General features: G+C 37.1%; 1 protein-coding gene and 1 long non-coding RNA gene across 2 annotated transcripts; one reads left to right on the forward strand and one right to left on the reverse strand.

Moving 5' to 3' along the window:
- The first annotated feature begins 93 nt into the window (after positions 1-93).
- Positions 94-3,579, forward strand: LOC134678021 (uncharacterized). The gene is made up of 3 exons (XR_010100153.1): positions 94-191; positions 876-940; positions 2,051-3,579. It is a non-coding gene; the product is annotated as an uncharacterized LOC134678021 (long non-coding RNA).
- An 8,056-nt stretch (positions 3,580-11,635) lies between these two features.
- On the reverse strand, positions 11,636-25,952 carry LOC134678044 (uncharacterized). Its single transcript, XM_063536487.1, has 7 exons — positions 25,580-25,952; positions 21,320-21,469; positions 20,103-20,265; positions 15,023-15,201; positions 14,637-14,712; positions 12,828-13,086; positions 11,636-12,680 (listed from the first exon to the last, which is right to left on the reverse strand). Exons 1-7 carry the CDS (start codon positions 25,832-25,834, stop codon positions 12,674-12,676), a joined length of 1,089 nt encoding a protein of 362 aa, XP_063392557.1. The 5' UTR covers positions 25,835-25,952; the 3' UTR covers positions 11,636-12,673.
- Positions 25,953-26,113: the final 161 nt, after the last annotated feature.

Consider the following 26,113-nt stretch of genomic DNA (forward strand, 5'->3'; position numbering starts at 1 on the left):
TAATCTTTAAGCTTAGTTATACTGTTTACAAGCCATGGTGGTTGTACCAGGCCTAGACCCCGACAGTACACAGTTTCATTCCCGGATCCTGCCCAATTGCTTAGAAGCCATGGTGGAAACATGTCTACCGGGCTCCGAGCATGCTCAGGCGCGCGCTCCACCACCAGTCCCTGACCGGCAGGATACTTCAGGTACAATCACGTACCCTGTCCAACTGTTTCTATTCTTTAGAAGCCATGGTGGAGTGTCTACCGGGCTCCGACTTCTACAGGATATAGGTTCATTCCCGGACCCTGCCCGATTGCTTAAAAGCCATCCATAGTGGAGACGTGCCTACCAGGGTCGGAGCACGCTCATGCGCGCGCCCACCACCAGACCCTGACCTGACAGGAAATATTAGGTACCTTACCAGGCCTATGAAGACCTTCGGCCTCGCTACCATATGTAGAGCTAGACCTTCGGCCTCGCTCTTTAAAACACTTGGCCATTGTTTCATCTTTAAGCTTAGCTTTACTGAAACTTGGCTTTTATTCTCGCATGAACGCGCTCCACAGAAAAGCTCTAGGCATTTAGATCCATGCAGTGGTCGGCCTTCGACCTCACTTTTTCTTGGCCATTGATTCAATTCCAAGCTCTGCTTCTGCAGTTCCGCCTTCGGCCTCGCAAGGAAGCGTTCGGTTAGACCAAGAAAGGTCTGCAGCGATTTTGATAGCCCACGTAGAATAAGTGTTATTTTAAACGTCACACTTCTATTAAATAATGACGTGACAACACTTGCACTATCAAAATCGCTGCAGATTTTTCTTGATCTAACTCTATATATATAAATATTAATCTATCTGAATGTGTGTACTAAGTTCCTGTCATATTTTCAGGGTCATCGCACCGCCCGCCACCATCGCTATACTGCTCAGCGCAGGACCCTTAGCAGAACGAGATTGTAAGTATACACACATACGTTACTGTATTATTTATTACTATTATTTCATTATTTCCTAACACTATCAATGTCGGCGGCCGATCGTAAGATCAGGCAGATCGTAATGTTCCTGTGTATTGTTTTGAGGATAGTCACATTAAACCAATATATAGGTAAGATAGGTTCCTTAAGTTGCTTCAGATGCCCGAAGGGCAAACTGCCCAGAAATAGGAGCCCCGCGTAGCGGGGCTCCGTCGACTCAGGGAACGAGTCAAAGATTTTCACGTTTCACGATATGCCTAGGAATTTCACGATATGCCTGATCTTACGATCGGCCGCCGACATCAACATCACCAAAGAGTCAAATTTGAGTTAGAGACAGTTGTTTTTGGAAATGACTTAGGGTGGTATTCCATCCGTCCAATATCTTGGTCCAATGTGCATCTCACTCTCTCACGTGCAAAATGTGAGATGCAAGACACATTGCACAAAGAACCACCCTTATACCGATTATACCGGATGTAGCCTGTAATGTGAGCAAAAAATTTAACTGTAGGCTGTACTCCTCATACTGACCAACATTTGTTCAGCAACTTTTAAAAATAACTTGTGGCACAGAATAAATAATAGTACTAAGTACAGAAGACTCACTCTCTAACAAAACGCGTCTGTTACGATCAGCACAGATATGGCCGCTAGGTGGCGACAGCGCCACGCGCGGCTTATGGCTTTCCCCAAAATTGGGGCCGAACGGACGTACTTTTAGCTACCTGTAGCAAAGCAACGAAATCGCGGAGTGAGACACGCCTGCTTGTGGTTTGATTTTTAATACACTTTGAAGTTTTTGCTAAGACGCATTGTATGGCGAATTTTGTTATTTTTAAGGCATGACAAGCAACGTCAATCACGATAATAATGGCTTACATTGAATATAATATTTATATTCTATGAAAAATCGGAAGTTAAAAGGCTTCAAAAATTTTTTTAAAGTTATTGTAGAAAAGTGTCACCGTTTGAGGAGTACAATCTATGTTTTAATTATTTGCTCGTGTTACAGGCCACACCCGGTATTCAAATTGTTTTGTTTTTTTCTATCATATAATATAATAATATTATTTATGTTTGTTCCAGTTCTGTAATGAAACGACGGTGTTATAACTTACAATTATAACACTATTAACGGAGCCAACATTTAACCTAGTTTAAAACCCACAATCAAACTTGATTTAAATAGTACCTTATTTAGTATTTAGGTTTTAAAATGTGCTCTAAAGGCCAGAGCACATCGTATGCGTGCGTGTGACGTGCACGTGTGCAAATAGTTACAGCCGCAGGGCTCGGAACCGGTATTTTTTTAAAACCCCGAATTAGCCCAACATTTTGAATTATTTTATGCTCTTTACGTGGGACTGAATCATGTATTAAGGTAACAACTTTGTGTTATTAGATTGTCCCATTAAAAATGAAATAATAAACCAAAGAACGAAAAAGAACGTAATAATACCGGTATTTTTGTATGGAGCAAATACCGGTTTCCGACCCCTGTACAGCCGTGCTCAAGCGGTGTGCCGTCCAGGGCTCGGAACCGGTATTGAAATACCCGTTAACTTCGTTCCAAAACCGTTATATTATTACGTTCATTAAAAAACCGGTTAATTGATGGAACGCGAACTAAAAAAATATGTTCTCTCTCCTAACCGGTAAGAAGAGGGAACAGAACTTTATGGTTCGCAGGGAACGATATAATACCGGTTACTCTTGGCTTTCGGAGACTCTCGGTTAGACTCGTTGTCATACGTGAAAGAGATAGCAACACTCACTCGTTCCGTCTCGCTTCGATATTTTCAATTTAATCGGTTAATTTCGTTCCACAAAAACAGAAAGCTAACGAATTAGGCTTAAATTAGTATCTTAATAGAACAGTTCTTTAACCGGTAACCGCGAACGGAAACGAAATCCTTTTCGTTCCCGGGTGAATGAACGAAACCGGTCTGAAAAATAAAACGGTTTTCGAGCCCTGGTGCCGTCTCTCATACGTATGTGTGTATACAATGCGCACGAGCGTGTCTCCTCACACGCACCTTGTGCACTGTATGTATGTATGTAAAAAAAGAGGTTTGCACTCCGGGAGTGCCGGCAGAAGTGAAACTCAATGACATTGTAACAGTTTTTCGATCATGTCACGTGTCCGTCTTACGAAGCATTTTACGTCTTACGCTCTCGCGAGTTTAACATTTATTCCCCATCACAAAAAGTGCACAGCGCCGCTAAAGAAGTTTTCACTTCAACAAGTTGTTTTTAAGTATGTACGAAAATAATGAAAATCCTATTGTAATTTTAAATTGCGTCACATATAGATAGATGTTTTACAAACTAAGCGTAAGCGCACATTAAAAATTGTCTTACTTTTTTTGATCTTGAATTACGTTTTGCAGTTTAAGCACAAAGATGTGTGAGGCGCACAGAAACGGTCACCAGATACTGGAGCGTAATAAGTTTTATTAGGAATATTAGGATAAATGCACAAAATATAAAATAGTGATCTCACTTACTATAAAAATTGAACTTATTAAAATGCATTTAATATTCAGATCAAATGAACAAATTGAAAGATCAGAACAAATATATCTAGGAATTATATCCTTCCTATACAAAGCTAGGTACAGTCAAGGAATTTAAATTCCGACCCATTTCGTACTTTGTCACAGTGACAATCAATATGAAAGCCGCTAGAGACCTCATACGTTTGTCACTGTGACAAAGTACGAAATGGGTCGGAATTTAAATTCCTTGACTGTACCTACAGTCACCTGCAATAATATGTCACTCTTCGAAGGCCGCAAAAATATGTGACACGATCTTATTTGTAGAGCAATAAGAGCGTGTCACATATTTTTGCGGCCTTCCTTGTGTAACATATTATTGCAGGTGACTGTACATCTAATTCTAAGACCATCTGGTATTTAAGTGATCAGATATATACTGTAAATTTCATTCCATAGGGTGGCGGGTTTGCGTAATCCTCTGGCCGCCCAGAGACCTATAAAAAGGTCTCCTGTTCCATTCTAATTTGAACTTTGTGTTGACAAAATAAAATTTCATTTTGCTTGACAAGGTTTGACGTATGGGCGGCTAGAGGTTATGCCTATTGCTTTATGGAATTTTAAACAGCGCGCCAAGCGGGATGTTTTGGAAACTCAAAATCCAATACAAAACGACACTCAACGCAAACGCGTAAGTGACGTCACGCAATGGAATGAAATTTAAACTAGGGGCACAGGGGAATTAGCCAAAGATGACAATCGTTTGCAGAAAACGGAACGAAGCAGCGTTGCCAACTTGGCATAAATGATGCTAGATCTGGCATATTTTCACTCGCTTTGGCACCAACATTTTCCATTTAGCGGTATCGTCTTGGGTCGTCCCATTCCTTTTCTGCTTTCGTCACTCATTCTACATTGAAAGCCACCGACGGTTGTGACGAATGTAGAATGAGTGACGAAAGCAGAAAAGGACTAATTTAAGAACTTGACGAAAAACGAATTGGACGACCCAAGACTATACCCATTTAGCATCTGTCATATTTTTTAGCATAATTTATTCTAAGCCAAGTTTGCACCAACTTGACAGCAGCAATATGCGCCATCGCGGTTCATATTTTCATATGCATTTTGACTTTTGTGGACGGATGGACGTCGATGGTCTATATAATGTTGATCAAGCAGATCTTGTCAGTAGAAAAAGGCAGCAAATTTGAAAAACGTATGTGTTTTAAGTAAGACGTAAATAATGTATGGAAATGGTAGCGTTACGTTTCGTTTTTTTGCAAACAATTGTCATCTAGGGCTAGGCGGTATCGTCTTGGGTCGTCCCATTAGTTTTTCGTCAAATTCTTAAATTGGTCCTATTCTGCTTTCGTCACTCATTCTACATTGAAAGCCACCGACGATTGTGACAAATGTAGAATGAGTGACGAAAGCATAAAATAAGACTAATTTAAGAACTTGACGAAAAACGAATGGGACGACCCAAGACGATACCGGCTAGGCCCAGGGCTATTCAAAATATTATAACGATAGTAGTAGAGGCCCCTTTAAGTATAAATCGTCGGGTGACAAGCAAAAGTCACTAAGTACTATCAAAAAATTAAAGTAATAATGCACTTTATTACACTTGAAACAGGTTTTATTGTCCAATAATTTCAATGGTGTTAGTTAGTGACTTTTGCTTCTCACGTCACGATAGGGTCACGAACGCCACTTAATTATATCAAAAGGACCTAACTGTTTCAAATATGCTCTCTATTAATGTAGTCAAATATTTAAATGTCGTTATAGTTGTTTAACGTAACTTGCACAGCGAAACGCAGAGCACAATCCCACTGAATGCTTTAAAAAATAGTCATTTCATTGATGACAACATTTATTGACAAACAAAGATATATATGTCGGCGGCCGATCGTAAGATCAGGCATATCGTGAAATTCCTAGGCATATCGTGAAACGTGAAAATCTTTGACTCGTTCCCTGGGTCGACGGAGCGGGCTCTTATTTCTTTGCAGTTTGCCCTTCGGGCATCTGAAGCAACCTAACGAACCTATCCTATCTATATATTGGTTTAATGTGACTATCGTCAAAATATTACACAGGATCATTACCATGTGCCTGATCTTACGATCGGCCGCCGACATAATTATACAGTGGTATTACTAAAAGAAATTAATAACTAGCTTAAATCTATAAGGCCCTTGAGGCGTTATACTAAAAATGCTGGCGGCATTTCCTCGCTGTATCGCAATGCTGATGCGTTGTGCGAGGTAGCCGCCAGCTCTTCGGTCACCGTTACGTCAACCAGACGCTTCGCGATTTCTGCGAACAACTTATGCGCGCTGGGACAGTCGTTTTAGATTGAAACGTCAAAAAACGGGCGAATTTGGTAATGACATCTAAATTTAATGTACACTTGTACAGGTAGGTACCTACCTACTGTAAAACGCTGTACGATACACGTGCGTATTCGCGGTAAATTCATATTTTTCGCACTTGTGTCGTAAACTATTATAAGTGTACCATTACATATTTAATGAATAAATGTACCCGGTAAAAGTCCTAATGCTAATGATGCTATAATGATAATATAATTAGTACATAATTAACTAGAGTTATTTTACAATGGGTGTACCCTTTTGGACTGGACAAAAACGATTTTACATTAATTAAAGTTTTCTTTAGCATAAGTCTCGGTTATTTTGGAGAGTCCATATTGGGTCGCATAATAATTGATTGTCCTAATTTAATGTTACGCATAAAACTCATTCCGCATAATTGTTATTGTGCTGGAAATATTAACATTTCTGAAAAATTATAACACAAACCTAACCTAACCTACCCTATTCTATACAACCTATGCAATATATTTTCGAACATACTTTCTGTTTCAGCTGGAGAAAAATTATGTGAAAAGAGATTTATGCGTAACATTACATTATGACAATCAATTATTATGCGATGAGATAGGATCCCTATTTTGGCTTATGCATATAAAAACAAGCATTTTGTAATGGGCATTATTTTTTAATATTATGAAGCTATTACTATAGGTTTCTTTTCTTTATACGCCGTCCGAAAGGGTTAGATTTTAAGTAAAGCCTATAAATATTTACGAAACATTTTAGTACAAATTAATTTATATTGTATGTTTGTTATATTATAATTATTATAAATGTTCGTTCGTCGATTTTTAACGCTTTTATAGTTAAGTAAGCCGTTACAAGTAACTGCCTTTAAAAAGCTGGTCAAATATTTTGCTTAGGTACATTTTTTTAATAGTGGAAAACAAAACAAATCAAGACGAAAGTGGAGGGCCCGCGCGAAATCGCCTTTTCATACAAACGTAGTCCTCATTTTGCTCTTAGGATATTAACATTATTGAAAATATTTTTACATATTTTTATGACGCTAGATGTCGAATACGAAATAACTCGTGTTTTGGTAAGAAAACTGATTTATGGAGTTACCACTTTTTCTTTACTTATACAGTGTGGAAAGATAAGTCGGGCCCTGGAGGGAAACTACCTTAAATCCTTAAGCTGGCTCATTTTACTTAAAGGAGACATTCGTTTATTTTTAAAAAGAAATAAAACGGCATTTGAAGATTTTTCTTTTTTTTCTTCAATTTGGCTTGTCTAAAAGAATCTTGAGTACTAAATATTAGATTTTATGGATATTTTATACGACAGACGAGTGTAAGACCTAATGTTTCTTGGAGAAATGTTATCATTTACATTAACTGTATCGACTAAGTAGTAGAATAAAATTGCGAGTGTTTATTTTTTGGAATTTTCAGTCGGTTCGAGTCCCGGGCGAGGCAAGCGAGTTTTAGAAAATTTTTGAATGCAGTTTTGTTTCTTTTTAAAAATAAAGGAGTGTCTCCTTTAAGTAAAATGAGCCAGCTTAAGGATTTAAGGTAGTTTCCCTCCAGGGGGCCGATTTTTGAATTTCGATCGCGCGATTACGTCACTCGAAAATCGGTGGAAAACGGCGAAATGCTAATTTTTGAAATACGAGTGATCGAAATTTGGAATCTAGTGGTATTGACCACTCGATTGCAATTCTATTAGTAGAATTTAAACGCCGAGTAGTGGAGATATCATTTAACGAGATACACGAAATCGAGTGGTCGAATTTCAAAAATTGGCCCCCAGGGCCCGACTTATCTTTCCACATTGTATAACTTATACTCCCTGTCTACTATACCTCATACTCGTATACCTGTCTGTTATACTGTCTTATTACTCTATTTTATTTATTTATTTATTATTTTAAATCAGGCAACAACATATTACAAAATACCTTACAGACTAACATACCTACTCGTATCGTATACGTATGAATTTCTATATACTAAACACTATTTAGGCGACAAAACGGCGTGGCTCCGTTGAATCAACTTTATCTATGGTCTATGGTTTGTATGGAGAAGAGGCCCTCCCCTTTCCTCTTAGGGAATAAATTGTGACATTATCTATGAAAAGGGACCTTATTGTCGATGGCGCTTACGCCATTATTAACGATGCATCGATATCCGACGCTGTGCGGCGTAAGCGCCATCGACATTAAGGTCCCTTTTCATAGATAATGTCCCAATTTTGTATAAGAGATATGGTGTTGTTTATGCAGTAAGTTATATTGTTAATTTTATTTTATAAACAATAGTGACTAAACTACAACGAGTATTCTGTTTATCATATTCAGGCAATAAGCAACATTTTTTATTTGTATGTAAATTAATTGTGACGTTATCTATGAAAAGGGTACTTATTGTCGATGGCGCTTACGCCATTATTAACGATGCTCCGATATAAATACAATGCCGCGCGACGCTGTGCGGCGTAAGCGCCATTCGATAATAATTTCATAGATAATGCCCCAATTCATATGTAAAGTAGATTAAGCGTAAATGTTTGAATATGGATAAACTTGAAGTACAGTCGGCAGCATATTATTTATAAATGGTCAAGCAAATCTTGTCAGTAGAAAAAGGCGAGAAATTCAAATTTTTATGAGATGATGTCCCTTCGCGCCTACATTACTTCGCGTCTTTTTTTAGAAAAAGGCGGCAAATTTTGAAAGTTACTGTTGATGTAATAAATATATTGTTAATTGAATAGGAGCTTCGATTATGGATTTTAATATGATTTTTCTACTTATTTCGCTATGGTAAAATATACAAGGTGCTCGAGATACTTTTTCATGAAGAGATGCAAGCTAATGTAAATATATGTGACGCCCCACGGGTAAAAGTATCTTATGGCGGATGGCGCTTACGCTATTATTAACGCCGCTTCAATATTGCGGTGCTACGCGACGTAAGCGCCAGCCGCCATAAGGTACCTTTTCTCGTGGAACGTCACAAATGGTGCCAGTTTCTCGCCGACTGTACGTTAAAAATGTGATTAAACAAATTAAGTTTCAAAGATCTATGTGTGAGCTTACTAAGGCCTAATCTAGGCGCTAAAATATTGTTAGGATTGTCTATTGGTCGGAATTACAGAGGCATAATATAGTTATACGTAGCAATTGAGTCGCTTAACTTCAAACTCGGGTAAATCCATCTGTCAGATTATGCGATTTTGGTATTAACAAAAGGTAATAGGGTAGATATTTGCTGAGAGGGTCGAATGGATTTACCCGAGTTTGAAGTTAAGCGACACAATTTATAATTTATGAAGAATTGCTAATGTAAGCTCATCATACAACATTGCCCGTATATAACTTTGCCCGCATAGAAAACTTTAGTCATGGGAGTTAGCCCTAACCAAACTAGAGTTAGACCAAGATAAGTCTGCAACTATTCTGACAGCACACGCAGTGTTATTTTAAACGTCAAACTTCTATAAAATTATGACGTATAAATAACACTTGCACTGGTATGTGCTGTATAACTCTACCTTGTTTTTGGAATCTTTCGCTTGCTCGGGTATCAAATTAGCACGAGCGGTTAAACAACAACTTTGCCCCCTTGTAAAACAAATACCTATTATTATGCCTTTGTGATTTCGCACAGTATACGTATTGTTTAGTAACAACTATGTATATTTATATCTTACGTCACTGCTATGTTAGTATAGCACCACAATTGAGGAGTCTACTCAAAACTCTTAAAGGGGCTTATTTCTCTATGAATACCATACAAAAAGAAGTCCTTTTGAAAAAATACCTCAATTACTTATTCGTGTCGGTTCAAAATTATGTTACACACTTTGAATGTTGTTGAATCGCGATAACTTATTATTTAATAATAATTATATGTCTAAATATTTCAACTGGCATTGTGACGAAATTATTTCAGAATTATGGTATTTGGTGAACCAGTTCTTAACTAGGTATACTTTAAATCAAAGCATAATGTGACGTTATCTACGAAAAGGGCGCTTACGCCATTATTAACGATGCTATGTTATAAATACAATTCCGCGCGATACTGTGCGGCGTAAGCGCCATCGACAATAAGGTCCCTTTTCATAGATAATGTTCCAATTTTACTAGCATTTTACAGCTACAAGGTCCGGTTTCAGGAGTAGGTTGTATTTATTTACCTATTTTTACGATTCAAAACCATTTTTCAAGTACATATCTAGAGTTAGAGACCAAGATAATTCTACGACTTTGATAGCACATGCAGAGCAAGTGTTATTTATACGTCATAACTTCATAGACGTTTGACGATTGAAATAACACTTGCACTGCGTGTGCTGTCAAAAACGTTGCAGACTTTACTTGGTCTAACTCTAGTTTCGTAGACTTTACATTACAACTTTGCCCGCTTTTTGGGCAAAGTTGCAATTTTTATCGTTTTGCAATATTCCAGTTAAATGTTGTTCTGACTGGTTCATCAAATATTATTAAATATATTTATATTTCCATGAAATGAAGGTATTACTATTTTATAAGATTTATATCTATAAATGTGGCAAATTATATCTATTGATGTATTTAGTAAAAACTACGCGACTAAAATTTGTTTTAATTCCCGCCATTTTCTAACTTATTGATTAAGTTTTATAACCCCCCTTTTCACTCTTTAGGGATTATTTCCGACATAAAAAACTATCCTAGTGATTCGATCAAATTGTGTTTTTTGAAAAAGCTAATTATAGCCAGCCTAAAAAAGTAAAAGTAAATGCTATTGGTAAACTTGTCACTTAAAATGTATTTTTACTTTTTTTTCGTAAAACTTGGTTTTTGCAAAGTTTTACTTGTCACTTTTTGACATCTATCAATAAGGATATTTAGACTAAATCCCATATTAGCAACATCGCCATCAAAAAGGCGTTTAGCACTGTAACAATAAAAACTTGTTTTTTTTTTAAATAATTGGAATTAACTCTGAAACTAGGCGAATTTGAAAAAAGTTTATAGGACATTTTTGTCTCTAAATGTGATCAGGAATACGCTGTTAAAATTATTCGGTTTCCTCATGTTACACCGTGTATAATAAATGAGTTTCGAACCCTAAGTAAAAACTATGTTATTTCGAATTTTAACAAGCTAATACATGAATATGGTGCATCATATAAAAAATGAATATGACCTTTTTTTATTAAGGATTATTTCTTTCATTGACACTTTTTTCCTAAAATGTATACTTTCCTCAAAAAAGATAAAAAACTTTGAACCGGGACATATTTCATGCAAAAAGGGGGGGTTGCGTCAGGGGGAGGGGAAGGGACGCTAGTGTGCGTAAAGCACCATACCCTAAGGTATCATACTTCATTCATAAAAGGCTGGCTATAATTAGTTTGTCTTCCCAATACATTAGAACACAATTTAACCGAATCATATGTCGTTCCCCGGGACTCAAACTATCTCAATGCCAAACTTCAACTAAATCAGTTCAGGTTCAGCGGGTTAAGCGTGAAGAGGTAACAGACTCGCATTTATAATATTAGTATAGTAAGTATAGTATGTATTGATTAACCTTTTCGACGCCGTGTCAAAAACAAAAGCAGTCACTCGGACGCCAGGTCACCGAAATGTCAAAACTGAAATTGAACTTTATGCATATGCACGTGGGTCTATGTTGCTCTGTGGTCTGTGACCGATTAATCCGTCTTTGGCGTTGGACTTGCGGTGCGGATATATCGATCATTGGCGTCCAAAAGGTTAATAAAGGGGGTAAACATATAACATAGGTACCTAAAATAAAACACACATTAACAACAATCATCTTTTTATTGTATTCGTATTAACACAAACATTGGAATAAATTTTCATTGGTATCTATACCTACAACTATGTTATAATTAAAACCGTTAAGTTTGAGAAGCAGTGTTACCCGCGTAAAAAAAAACAAACCAAAGATTTTTCACATGTCGAAATTTATGGGGAAACTTGGTCATGCAATAAATAAAAAAAAAAACGAAATAAATAATTACACAAATGGGTCACAACGGTCGGCAAAAATCAGAATTTACACAAAACAAATATTTTGTATTATGTATCACAGAAAACTTTTCACTCCTGTATAAATATCTTATTTTTTAAATCTTAACACCAATGTATACAATTTCACTGAAATAGCAAAGCGGGACAAACTGGGCATAGAGTACAAAAGTTTTTTTTAATGATATAGAGTTTATAGCATTTTCTATAGATACTGTTGCAGATAAAACTAATTTTTATTACCACATTTAAGTTGAAACATGCATTTGAGTCTATTACGCGGCCATATTAGATAAGTGTCTTCATAATAAAAGATTTTGATTGAAAATAACTACGAATATACTAAATTTAGAGACAGGTAAACATTATAGATTGCCAATGACAGAAAATTGCACTCCTCATCATGTTGTAGACGTGATTGCACATTCAGACTCACATTATTTTATATGGTACGTCGACGACTTATGTTAAAGCGCCACCTAACAAGCCCATTTAAAGACTAAAACATACATTGATCTACAACACAATTTCGGAAGTCTTTAATAAGTTAAGTAAGGCTGAAGTTATTAGACAGATGTAGTGAACAATTGTTTTCCATCGCGTTTTCTCGGAAACGTTCGTATTTGTCATGCTACTTCAGTCAACCTCAGTACTTCTTGTACCGAGACTGACTGAAATAGCAAGACACGTTCGTAAGTTTCCGTGTAAATACGTTGGAAAATAATTATGCACTATCTGTAGTCTGAAAAGAAAACCATACGGCTGCGAATTTGCAAAATTTCGAAATTTGAAATAACGTTCCAATTTCAAATCACGACCTGCCAACAATGCTGCCCAATATGATCGCGAGACACATGACAATTCCAACGCCCGTTTGGGCCTGCTCTGTAGCCTGAAAAGAAAACCATACGGCTGCGAATATGCAAAATTTCGTAATTCGAAACGTTCCAATTTCAAATCAAGACCTGCCAACGATGCTGCCCAATATGATCGCGAGACACATGACAATTCCAACGCCTGTTAGAACCTGCTGGGGTTCCAATATGACTCTATTATGCGTGTCCTCCTTATCTCTGTTGTCGTCGTCTAAGTCTTGGTGGACCACAGACAATGCTTTGGCGAGTTCCGCGTCCGATTTTGCGCTAGTCTGTGACGCGACGATGACCAGTTTTTTTAAATCGCGAATTTGTGATTGCATGAATTGCTCTTGCTGGTTGATGTGTTCTGTGAAAAAAACGGTTTTTAGTGGTTAAGGGGCTATTCATAAATTACGTCGTTCAAATTAGGGGGGGGGTCTGGACATCGGATGATGGTAGCATAACGTAGGAGGAAACGGAGTCATTCGAAGCATGATTTTTTGGATGATTTTAGGGGGGGGGGGGGTCAAAAATCGTCAAAAAACGATGACGTAATTTATGGACAGCCCCTAAGTAAAGGATGTCTAATTATAATTATGCTTGAAAATGAACACTATTATATCAGCCCAAAGTATAAAAAGAAAAGTAGGGTAAAGAGTCCATAGGCCGCTGTTTAATAACTGGCCACCTTATACTAAAAATGAATTCTATTCACCTATAAGCAAAATTCATTTTAGAATAAGGTGGCTAGTTATTGAAATCATGTTTAGTTTACGGTGGCCAGTTACTAACAGGTGACCAGTTACTGGCGAATTACCCTACTTGGTTAGGGTGGTACATATTCCAGTTGTCCAAAGAAATTGGGTGACATGGTAAAATTGACTAGAAACACCGACATTTGATGAAATATTAAGTTTGATATTTAATTCAAAATGGCTACCTACTTAAATAGTATAAAAACTTGAACCAAAATATGGGATAAGTGGAATGGGCCTCATCAAAGAAATTTGTTCAAATATTGAATATAGTAATTGGACAGGTGGAATACCACCCTTATGGTAACATTCCATTTCTAACCGCAACTGCACTACCGGTACTGAGCGCGTCGCTGTCATTGTCAATTTCCATAGTAAAATTGACAGTAATGCAGCTGTCGTTGGAAATGGACTGTCACCTTTACCCTTTAGTCCGTAGCGGCAACATACTTGCCATCACACTTAAACCAAAAACGCATCTCTTCTATAAGAATTACGGTTCGAAATCGAATGACTAGAAAATAATGTCAAATGGTTAAAGGGTTAAGAACAACATAGATAAAACATATTCATTAAAACAGATATTAAATAACAAAATAAATAAATCATAAATCTAGCCCTAAATTAGCCTGAGGCATTGTTCCCAGGACGCTGGCCGCGTTCCCCCTCTGCACAGCGAGGCTGAGTTTTTGTGCAAAAAAAGGGGCAGCTCGTAGGTCGCCAGACACCCAGACTAGTTTGATAGAAATTTATTTTACTAGTTTTTTGGTGCCTGACGACCAAGGACCGAGAGTTTCAATTGCAAGTGCCGCAAATACATAATTCGGTTTCAAAAATGCGTATTTGGGACACTTGGTAATCTGGGCGTCGTCTGCTGCCTAATAATATAAATAATATTGTTAGTGGATAGTCCGCCGGTTCCTCTCTCTGCAGCCCTGACCACCGGCAGCTTGGGCCTTGCCCCGCTGCTGGCGGCACCCTAGGTTAGGTTTTTTTATAATGTGTTTATATGTATTTTTTATTGTTTTGTAAGTGTTTTTATATTTTACTTTTATATTCATATTATAAAAACCTAGCCTAAGAAGAATGATGAATAAAGTAAATAATATAATATAATATAAATGAAGATAAATAATAACTCATTCAATAATATAATCCTTACCAATAAGAGACGACTGTTTGCTGACTAGATGGTTGATGTTATCCTGCATCTGAGCTAAGTTGGTTGCCAGTTGTTCCTGCGAACAACCAAAATTATAACTTATAACTTTATGCCATATAAAAAATGCAAGCATCAAAAAGCATAAAGATTGCAGTGATGGCGTAATCCGTGAAAGGGTCACCTTAAACTAAAAATGAATTCTATTCACCTATAAACAGAATTCATTATAGTATAAGGTGGCTAGTTATTGAATGGTGGCCAGTAATTGCCAATTTACCCTATAATATATATTATGCTCTCTGAAAGGTTCTAATTAAATTGAAACGAAGTACACATAGTATTGCACAATATCATGATGTTAATGATTATACTGATTATTTGTCTACCTGGTAAGCGAACTCCGTTTTCATGGCCTCAGTGATATCCTGCCTGGAGGCCGAGGCGCCGCCAGCCACTGTGTAGAGCACGGAGGCCGACCGCGCCATCTGCTGCTCCATCATGTCTCGGAACTCCGCCATTTTGAGACGGTTGTTGATCGTCGAGCCGGCGATACCCAACACGGTGCCTGGGGAACGTAATTTTATAAGTACATATTACAAAAAATGCTAGCAAATACTGCTCGCCCTTGGAGCTTATACTTAAGGTGGTTCGCCTAGGTTACTCAAAACTTAACTCTCGCTAGATGGCACCACTTTTGCAAAATTTCAGATTTTATTTTTTTGTGAAATGGTCTTGGTATTTGTATACTTAAAAGTATGTTTCGCGCACTCTTTAAGTAAATATTGAACTATTAAAATAAACATTGAATACTTCATTGTGCAAAAACCACTTTTTTAATTCGACGGAGTGTTGCTGTCACGCTTTTTCCTACTATTACTCACACATGCAAACAGTGTTTCCGTGATCTTTGTATTAGACAATTTCACACAACGTAAGTATGTTGCAATAGCGTAACGGTATGTTGGTGGAAATACGTGCAAGAGGATTGGGGTTCAAGACTGGTGCGAGTAGGTAATTTCTTTTTGTTTCTCCTTTGTGTTATGAATGAATGAAAGCATTTATTTCGGATACAAATACATCCATATTATGTTAGTAAAATTAAGGTAGGTGTGTTAGTAAAAAGTATAATTATAATTACAATTAACATGCAAGGACATCCAGTGAGCGAGGATAGGGCTGTCCATCCTCTCGGCGATCACCTTCAGTGGCCTATTTTATAAAGCTACAAGTTACAATTTACAAGCGGAAGTCTCTTTCTGACCCTATGTGTTAGAAAGAGACTTCCGCTTGTAAATTGTAACTTGTAGCTTTATAAAATTGGGCCCAGGAGAGTGTTGGTGCTGCCCCGCACGCGCTCGCCCAGGGACGCCACCCGCTTGCGCAGCACGGCTTGGAAACCATCGGTTCACCACGCGGCGAACATTCCTGACGCGCTGCAGCTTATCTTACCTTTAAACGAGCAATTATTATATATATAATTATTTATTTATATATTTGGATGGTATCGGAAACGGCTCTAACGATTTCGATGAAATTTGCTATAAGGGGTTTGATCTCTTAGCTAGGTCTGATCTATGAGAAAACGCGCATTTTTGAGTTTTTATGTTTTCTAAGCTTTGGTCGGTCTCCCAGATATTCAATCTTCTTCCTCACGTGGGGTCCGCTTGGCAACTAATCCCAGAATTGGCATGGGCACTAGTTTTTACGAAAGCGACTGCCCTGACCTTCCAACCCAGAGAGTAAACTTATTTGGATTAGTCCGGTTTCCTCACATTGTTTTCTTTCACCGAAAAATAGGTATCGGTATATAAATAGGTATCAAATGCTATTTCGTACAAAAGTTCGAAAAATCATTGGTACGAGCCGGGGTTAGAACCCGCGACCTCCGGATTGTTTTCCGCTAGGCCAGCAGCGCTTCCCCAGATATTCAGTGTTATCAGGTATTATCAATAAATTACTTTATCAACGTTTAAAAAAAAAAAATTCAATACCTGATTTTCACAGATTAAGATCTTTTTGGGTTCTTCCAACTCAGAATCACTAGCATATTCTTGTTGAATCCTGATGCTAATATAAAAACTATGTCCCAAATATTTGTATACAAGTTTTAGTTTCCGCTACGTCACGCAGGCTGGGAAACATTTTTGATACTAATACCTGACGTAATGGAACCGACATTTTAGGATATCTTTTTATGCTAGTATGGAGAATACCTACTGACGATTCTTAGCGGAATGACCCCAAGGAAGTCCAGGTTTGTAAGTGTCAACTGATACCTGCAGGTATCAGTTGTTTTAAAGAGCTAATAGTTAATTCTACAAGTAAAGCAATCCCTTACTGCTCAGCCTCTAATAAAGTAGTAGGTAATTGTAAAATAAAATGAAAACATTTATTTATTTATTTTTTATTATGATTTCAAGTACAGTACATTACTAAGACTTCGCTGTCCGTCCGTCCGTCCGTCCGTCCGTCCGTCTGTCTGTCACCAGGCTGTATCTCACGAACCGTGATAGCTAGATAGTTGAAATTTTCACAGATGATGTATTTCTGTTGCCGCTATAACAACAAATACTAAAAACAGAATAAAATAAAGATTTAAGTGGGGCTCCCATACAACAAACGTGATTTTTGACCAAAGTTAGCAACGTCGGGCGTGGTCAGTACTTGGATGGGTGACCGTTTTCTTTTTGCATTTTTTTCCGTTTTTTTTTTGCTTTATGGTACGGATCCCTTTGTGCGCGAGTCCGATTCGCACTTGCCCGGTTTTTTCATATTTGTTATCCGTACCTGAAACCTGAAAGAAATTGTATAATATCATGATAGGAAAAAATCTCTAATGTAATAGAAAGAAAGATGATGCAACATTTGCAACAATATGGATTCTAATAAAGTTATAATCAAGTTATAATTTACTTATCAGGGCCCAGTTTTATAAAGTTACAAGTTACAGGTTACAAGAGTACAGGCTACAGGCACCTGTAATGCACTGTGAACGGCTACAGGTGTTTTATAAATACACATAAATAATTACAGTTGTAAAGAACCACGGTCAATCTCGATTACATGTGAAATCTACAGGTGTAAAGGACATCACTATTTAAAAAAAAACGTGTGTCATAGATACTCGGTTCTCTACTAAAAATATTAATTACTGGAAAAATGGCCAGAAATGAAGGAAAAATCGAGTGGCTGAGAGCGGCGTTCCATGCCAAGGATATACTTTTTGGGCCGTTTTCAGATTCATATTAAGTTAGATTTAATGAAATATTTACGTAATAAGTAAATAACATGTAAATAAGTACTCTTTCACATTCTTACATTAAAATGTATCGTTTCGGTAGCGGCTCAAAGATAAATACGGTGTGTATCGAAAATTATGAATAGTACACTTTACCATAATGTGAATGCACTATACTTAAATAAAGAGACGAATGCTAATAAATCAACGACAAATATCGGCAATAATCCCCTTCCATTTCCTAGTAGATAAAATAAAACGAATCGTCAATAAAATCAATATCAAACATATTGTCACTTTATTTCCTATTTACTATATATTTCAGATACATTAACAAAAACTGATAAGGTCAGTGCATGGAAAAGTATGCATGCCCTGCCACAATCGTTGGCGTTGGTGCTTAACAATAAAGAGTAAAGTTTAAAATCTCTCAGAAAACGAGTCTACAAGTAACTGCTGTTGTGCTGTTACAGGACTCAAGACGTATGTAAGTTTTTGTTACAAGTGTACCAATCTACACTTGTAATTTACAATATTTTTATAAAACGCTTGTTCGATTATGAGTTTAAAACTATAAAACTCCCGTATTTTCGTCTATGGTTGAGCTACAGGCACTTGTACCTGTAACCTGTAAAATTGTAACACAGTACTTTTATAAAACGCAAATTGTAAAAAACGGAGCAAGTGTTGCCAGTAAACGCCTGTAAACTTGTAACTTGTAACTTTATAAAACTGGGCCCTGGTAGTAACTATAGTTCGTTTTTTTTAGCATTATAAAGAACTTGGAAGAAGGTATCTTGACATGTCTTTTAATTCAAAAACGCTTTTTAAAAATCAAAAACGATTACTTATGAAAGCAGAAGAATATATGTAAGTGATCGTATTAGATTTATAATTGTTACATATTTGCCGTAACTTATTTTTAAAATGTGTTTTTCAATTAAAAGACACGTCAAGATTGTTTACCTTATTTCTAATGCTAAAAAAACAAACTATGGTAATAATTGTGTTTTTCATTCATAGACAAAATCCATTATTTTTAACCACAGGAAATTGTATACACTTCTTTTTTATTGCAGTGAGGATGTCCTCATTGTAAAAATCAGAGAGATTAGGTAGAGTATAATTTCTAATTATCTTTGTAAAAATAAAATAATACGTGTAGCCCATACTTAATCAATCGATTTATTTTAATAAGAAAGATTAAATAAAAATAAAAAAACAATACGAAATTTAGATGTAACAAAAATACAAAAAGTTATGTTCCAGCATACAATGACTGGGGATCGAACCGGGAATCTTCCGTTTGCAAGCAAAAAAGCGACTATTTGCATAACACGCCATGATAGTTCTTAGCTAAGCTGACGAACTTCGGGTACTTATTCTCGCTTAGGTCAATTAACTACCTGTCAAATATCAGTGTCAACAAAATTGCACTAAACATGACGGCACTCCAAATTCGAGCCGTGGTCAGCCCGGCAACGTCGGAAATGGTATGGCAACGTCGCAAATGTATCTGTATCTGTACACGACATTTGTGACACACACATACGTAAAATTGATGAAAAATTAACTATGATTTTTGCATGATTTCTGTATGAAACATTGTTTTCCTGTTAATTTCGCGCAAACGAATATTCGAAAGAAGATAAATGCGGAAATATTTATGTACTAATAGTGTGTAGTTACTTAATGAGCTTTGATTGAATTTTGTATGAAAAGCGAACCACCTTAAGGAGCTACGCCTCTTAAAACTAAAACTGTGCCATCACAATATCAATATCAGAAATATAACCGCTGCCATCAGCGGTTATATTTCTGATATTTAAAGTAAATAAAATCAAAACAAGCTGTTTTTTTACCCGACTAGAAAGGGTTATGATTTTAGGCTAAGGCAACAGATATATTTATATAGATACATACATAGAAAACCATCCATTATTTGAAAATCATCCATATCTAATGGCTCCTCTACACGATGGGCCAACGCCGGCCACTCCAGGGGACGCAGCCATGTGGTAGAATAAGATAGCAATATCACTTGCTCCCTCTAACGCATAAATACGTCCCTTGGATTGGCCGGTGTTGGCCTATCGTGTAGAGGAGCCATAAGGACACATGATTTAGGTTCATAACAGAAATACTTACCCGGACCTGGATTCGAAAACGGGTCCTCCAACATGGTTACTTTCTCTCTCGTGTCCGAGTTAGATAATGTTGACACTCACCGAATATAGAAGCGACGATGTACCAATACTTGTTTCTCTCGGCGTGCGCCCTCTCTCTCTCGTGACCTAACTTGACAGCGGCGGACATGCGAGCGAAGAGCTCTCTCTCTTCCCTCTCTGCGTCCGCGAAGTGAGTGCGGAGGTTCCGCTCTTGGATTATGAGCTGGAAAAGGCAATGTATAGTCAAGCAGGGATATAGTTAATTTTTTTAGCATTACAAAGAAGGTAAGCGATCTTGATATGTCTTTTAATTGAAAAACGCTTTTTAAAAATCAGTAACTAACTTATGAAAGCAGAAGAATATATTTGATCGTAGTAGATTCATAATTGTTACATATTTGCCGTAACTTATTTTTATTTATTTCAAACTTTATTGAACAAAAGAATAACTTAATGTACAAAAGGCGAACTTAATGCCATGAGGCATTCTCTACCAGTCAACCTTAAGGCCAAGCAGAAAATTGTTTTTCAATTAAAAGACACATCAAGATTGTATACCTTATTTCTAATGCTATAAAACGAACTATAACTGATCACTAATTGAGGAGGATTTAAATCTTCTCGAGGCAGAGGGGGTTATTCACCACCACCAGGGGTTACACCAAGTTTTTTCCAGTGGTAACTACTGGGATTTTTTTTTCCCACCTTTTACCACTGAAAATTGTTGAGCATTAAGGCCTGTCTCCATATTGCGCGGAAAACTATCGCTCGCGAGCCAACCCGGTATCCATTGCGCGCGGCTGCCTCGCGAGCCAATGTTCGATAGTTTGCCGCGCAATATGGAGACAGGCCTTTAGAATTTTCGGTCGCTGCTACATCTATTGTCAAGTAGCAGTACTGATAATTCCGCTACTCGATGCTAGATGTCGACTACGTAACTAATAGTCGTTTTGGAATGAGCACTCTATGAACTCTTTTCTATATTTTTTTTTGTTTTTTTTTTTTATCATAGGACATTTTTTACACAAATTAACTAAGCCCCACGGTAAGCTCAAGAAAGCTTGTGTTGTGGGTACTCAGACAACGATATATAAATAATATATATAAACATTTAAATACATAGAAAACAACCATGACTCAGGAACAAATATCTGTATCATCATACAAATAAATGCCCTTACCAGGATTCGAACCCGGGACCATCGGCAGTATCACTACCCACTAGGCCAGACCGGTCGTCTGTCTATGTTGTTAGTGATAAGACCAGAGAGAGGTACCTTATGCTCCTCAGTGCAGAGTTGCAGATATTTGTCGTCGCCCTTCATGGTGCTCTGCATCTCGGCGTGGAGTTCCTTCAGTCGCTCCTCGATGTTGGCCAGCTGCCGTCCCAGCTCGCGCCTCCGGTCCTGGGCTGTGACGAAGCGCTCCTGAGAATAAATTAATCATTAGACAGGTGCACACAAAACAAACTAGTTTGCAAGGAAGATTTACCCAAGGCAAAGAGAATAGAGTGTAGGTATAAAGGCGGATTGTCAAAGTAAATTATGTAGCCACTGTAAATTTACTGCCATCTTGCGACAGAAGATTAAAACTGTTAGAACGCCATTTGAATTTTATTCTTATTCTTTCACTGATATGTGTTGACTTGTTAAATATTAATATTAACGCCATCTACTTGACTATAGGCCAAAGGTATGGTGCAAGTGATGATGCTATAACCTTCAGCTTACTCTCGAGTAGATGGCGTTAATATTAATATATAACAAGTTGACACATACATATCAGTAAAAGAAATATTATCAAAGTCAAATGACGTTCTAACAGTGTACAATCTTGGACTCTGGTTTCGAAGGGAAACCAGCTTCAATCAAACACCTTGTTTTTATAAACAGAAGTATGTTTAAGAGCGCTCTTACAAGAAAAGTCGAAATAATGCAAAATTGATGATACTAGTCGACGAAATTCAGGACTTTGTGCTCATTATTAGAAACAATGAGTACTTGTTCCAGTAAAAGCGTCTTCTTATCTTTTTAAATATCGTTGTAAATATTAGAAAAAGGACTTATTAAATTAGTAATGAATTTTTTTCTGATGGTCGTTTCCGAAAAACCCCGTGAAGCACTGAACGGCAAGCTCTTATTTAGAAATGTTGAGAAGTTTACTCTGCTAAACCTGGCTATTTTGTATTACTAATACCCTGTACTTTCGGCATATCAAACGATATTTTTTCTACATACCTTTGAGAAAGAGAAAATCAAAGTAAAACGAACTCAATTTTCTCTCCGAAACAAGTGTCAATTTCTACGAAAATCTACTTAATATCGAAGTCATTTTCATACTCAAGCAATCTGCAACGTTTGCTTATACTGTTGGTATACATTAGTGTTTATGAAATTCTACTATAATTTTTTGGCAATTTTTTGAAAACTACTCTATATTACCGATGACGCGCGCTCGCCAGCTCAGTGCCGCGGCAGAGCTTGTACAGGCAGGACGTGTGTCGGTCGGCTCCGCACATTTTCAACGGCGACGACGAGGTTTTTTATCATTGTGTGCGGCGGGCGCCGTGTAAAACGCTATACTGTGTGCGTGTAAACCGCAACGAGAGACTTTGATCCTAGCACTGTTTTTATAGTATTATAATTTATAATGGTACAGTTTAATAAACTACCGGACAAGATTAAAAATATTTGAAACGACCTGACATTCTATATGTATTTATTTGACTCAAGATAGTACTCAGGGTCTGATGATGGAGCCGGAAGGTGGTCACCGGTACCAATCAACCATGCAACTAAACCACTTCGTGTTTGGGCACGTTTGATTCGGCTCAACAAGATCTTTGACTTAAGATAGTACTCAGGGTCTGATGATGGAGCCGGAAGGTGGTCACCAGTACCAGTCAACCATGCAACTAAACCACTTCGTATTTGGGCTCGTTTGATTCGTCTCAACAAGATCTTTGACACAAGATAGTACTCAGGGTCTGATGATGGAGCCGGAAGGTGGTCACCGGTACCGGTACCAATCAACCATGCAACTAAACCACTTCGTGTTTAGGCTCGTTTTATTCGTCTTAACAAGATCTTTGACACAACATAGTTCTCAGGGTCTGATGATGGAGCCGGAAGGTGGTCACCGGTACTAATCAACCATGCAACTAAACCATTTCGTGTTTGGGCTCGTTTGATTCGGCTGTCTGGACATCGGATGATGGTAGCATGACGTAGGGGGAAACAGAGTCATCCGAAGCATGATTGTTGGATGATTTGAGGGATGGGGGGTCAAAAATAGATGACGTAATTTATGAACAGCCCCTATGTACATTTGCACTGCATTTAGTATTTTCGTACTTACCAAATAACAGTTTTAGGACTTTATAAGTTAAGTCCAGTTAGTGTTGTTATGGTTGATTTCAATATGCTTCGCGAAGGATCAAGAATGTTTAATCCATCATTGTAGTGCGAGTGTGGTAGAAGGGATCGGAATACTGAGCTCGCACGGCCTGCCGCAGCGCGTAAAATACCTAAACTCGCTCAACCCCGAAATGTAATAGCACTCTTAATCTGGCACACAAATCGTCTCAATATACAAAAAATAAATTAAGAAATCTAACGTATCCCACGACAGACAACCGTTCGCTAGTTCTAAACATAAAGAGCGACATCTATCGGGAAATTCAGTAAATAAAGTAATTAAGGCGTTTTATACAAACAGTTTTAATCTTCTGTCGAACGATGGCAATAAATGTTCTATAGCTACATAATTTACCAAGACAGGAACTCTCCATTTAAAATCCTCTTTGCCCAAGGCATTAGCCGCATTGTATTGATATTTAAATTTATGTTATTTCAAATTATCTTCAATAATGATAATCAAACGTGTATTGATTTTAGGATACCTACAATACAATGAACAGGGATAGAAACTTTCTTAAACTTTGGTTAAATTTTGCACAAACTTCTGACACTTACAATGCTTGGAATAGGAACATGGCTCAAGAATTTTTACTCCTTTGCCCTGATCTCTTAAAAACCATGCAAGGTATGAAAATTTTTGTGCCTAATACAATAGATGGTCTGTGGTTGTAAAATAACAGATGTATAAGTATGTATATAAAAAAACCGGCCAAGTGCGAGTCCGACTCGCGCACGAACGATTCCGTACCATTACGCCAAAAACGGAAAAGAAACATGTTTGTTGTATTGGTGACAGACAGACGGACTGACAGACAGATGGACAGCGGAGTCTTAGTAATAGGGTTCCGCTTTACCCTATTGATACGGAACCCGAAAAACCGAACAGTAAAAGTTAATAAAAAGTGACACAGACTTTCTTTATAAATCTCAATGCATGTTTATCTTTGATAACAGCTTTTCCAAATACATCTTTTATCAGAACATCTAACTAAATAATCTACAACATCAAACCAATAAAGATTGTGCATATAATAGATAAGGAACATTTTGTATGTTACAGCATTTAGTACCATCACCCACACTGTTAACTGTACAACGGTCAACCTTATGCCTATTGTAATAAAGTCTACCGGTGTACAATTTAGGACTGTTGTTGTTTGTACTTATATTTTAGGAGTGTTCACTGAACAGAAAAGATTGATATGCATGTTTCGCACACTGTGAAGTACTTCACTCGTTTAGTTCACCAGTTCAGTTTAGTTCATTAGCTCAACAGATCCATCTTTATCAACAGTACTGGTTTATAAATTGAGTTGAATGAAGCATTTGATTAATAATTTCATTCAATATGAATCACTCAAATAAATGAATTAAGAATCCAAGGTTTAAACATGGTGTCCTTGTCACTCTCTATGTGAATAAGCAAGTAAATGACAAGATAGATATACTGAACTGCTGAAGTAAAGAACTAAATGAATTTGAACTGAACTGGTGAATGAAAGAGTGACATCAAGTGAAGTACTTCATTTGAATCTTTCATTCACAAACTACTCGTCTGTTTCAAAAGGGCTTATGTCTCTTTGAAAGATACGCCTCATTTATACTAGTGTAACTCTAGTCAGTCCATTAAAAAAGCCAATTACGACTAATTGTTCCTAAAGTGATATCATCATTTTAATTACTATACATACATTTTGAAGTATTAACAGTCTAAATGTGATTATGTGACTTTAAAACTTGATTATATATTACTTTACAGAAAATGAGGCTGTGTTTATAATAGGAATATGAATAAGTATTTAAAATTACAACAGAGACCTTTTAGCGCTAGCAAATATAATTTTGTGGTATTTTTTTGGGTCGTAACTCGTTACTATTGTTTGCTTCTCTATTTCACAACCTCATTAGTTAGATAGAGAAACGATCAGAGATTACAGAGGTCATATTACAAAGATTATAAAACTTAACCCTCAACAGTTTTATTTTATTATCGATAGAATAACTTAATACATGAATTGCAATTGCATCGGATTGTCTATGAATTGCGCCAGTCATTGTAGCGCTGCATAAATACAACGAAATTCTCAAAATAGACGAAATGACGTGAAAAATGCATACCTGTGCTTCGATAACAGTGTTCTGAATAGCCATTATCTCTTGGACTCCAGTGAACTTCTCATACCGGGACACCAGCTCTTTGACCTTCGCCCCTATGGGCTCATTCCTCATCTTGTCGGCGAAATCGGCGACTTTATCAGCAGGCATGTACTTAGCGATCAAATCATCGATCTTCTGACGGCTTGATGTGGCTGTCATGGGCATGTTCAGTTTCAAACGGAGAGCTCGGAGTATATTGCGTAAACGGTCCGCCATGGTCGCATGATATGATTTTTATTGTTACTAAACGATTTTTATTTCCATTTTTACACGGAATGATATCATCCCGTGCGAAATGGAATTTGACATTGAATTTTATGACAGTGATGTAAAAAAAATGTGGTTGACACTGACAGTCAGATGGCGCGTTCAGGAATTAAGTTTTTAGTTTTTGTAGTTTTTCAAGATATTCACGACGAACATGTTGAGGTACGTGAAAATAAAGAAATATATAAATAATTCACTTTAATGTGTTTTATTAATAGTAATTTATGC

The sequence above is a fragment of the Cydia fagiglandana genome, chromosome 27 (assembly GCF_963556715.1).
Source record: "Cydia fagiglandana chromosome 27, ilCydFagi1.1, whole genome shotgun sequence".
NCBI lineage: Eukaryota > Metazoa > Arthropoda > Insecta > Lepidoptera > Tortricidae > Cydia > Cydia fagiglandana.

What these genes read in the sequence shown, in the direction of transcription:
- LOC134678044 (XM_063536487.1), bottom strand. Translation starts at nt 25,834, where the DNA reads ATGGCGGACCGTTTACGCAATATACTCCGAGCTCTCCGTTTGAAACTG. An exon ending in TCTGCACTGAGGAGCATAAG is followed by an intron (nt 20,266 to 21,319) that starts GTACCTCTCTCT and finishes TGCCTTTTCCAG; the next exon opens with CTCATAATCCAAGAGCGGAA. An exon ending in AAACGGAGTTCGCTTACCAG is followed by an intron (nt 14,713 to 15,022) that starts GTAGACAAATAA and finishes GGTTGTTCGCAG; the next exon opens with GAACAACTGGCAACCAACTT.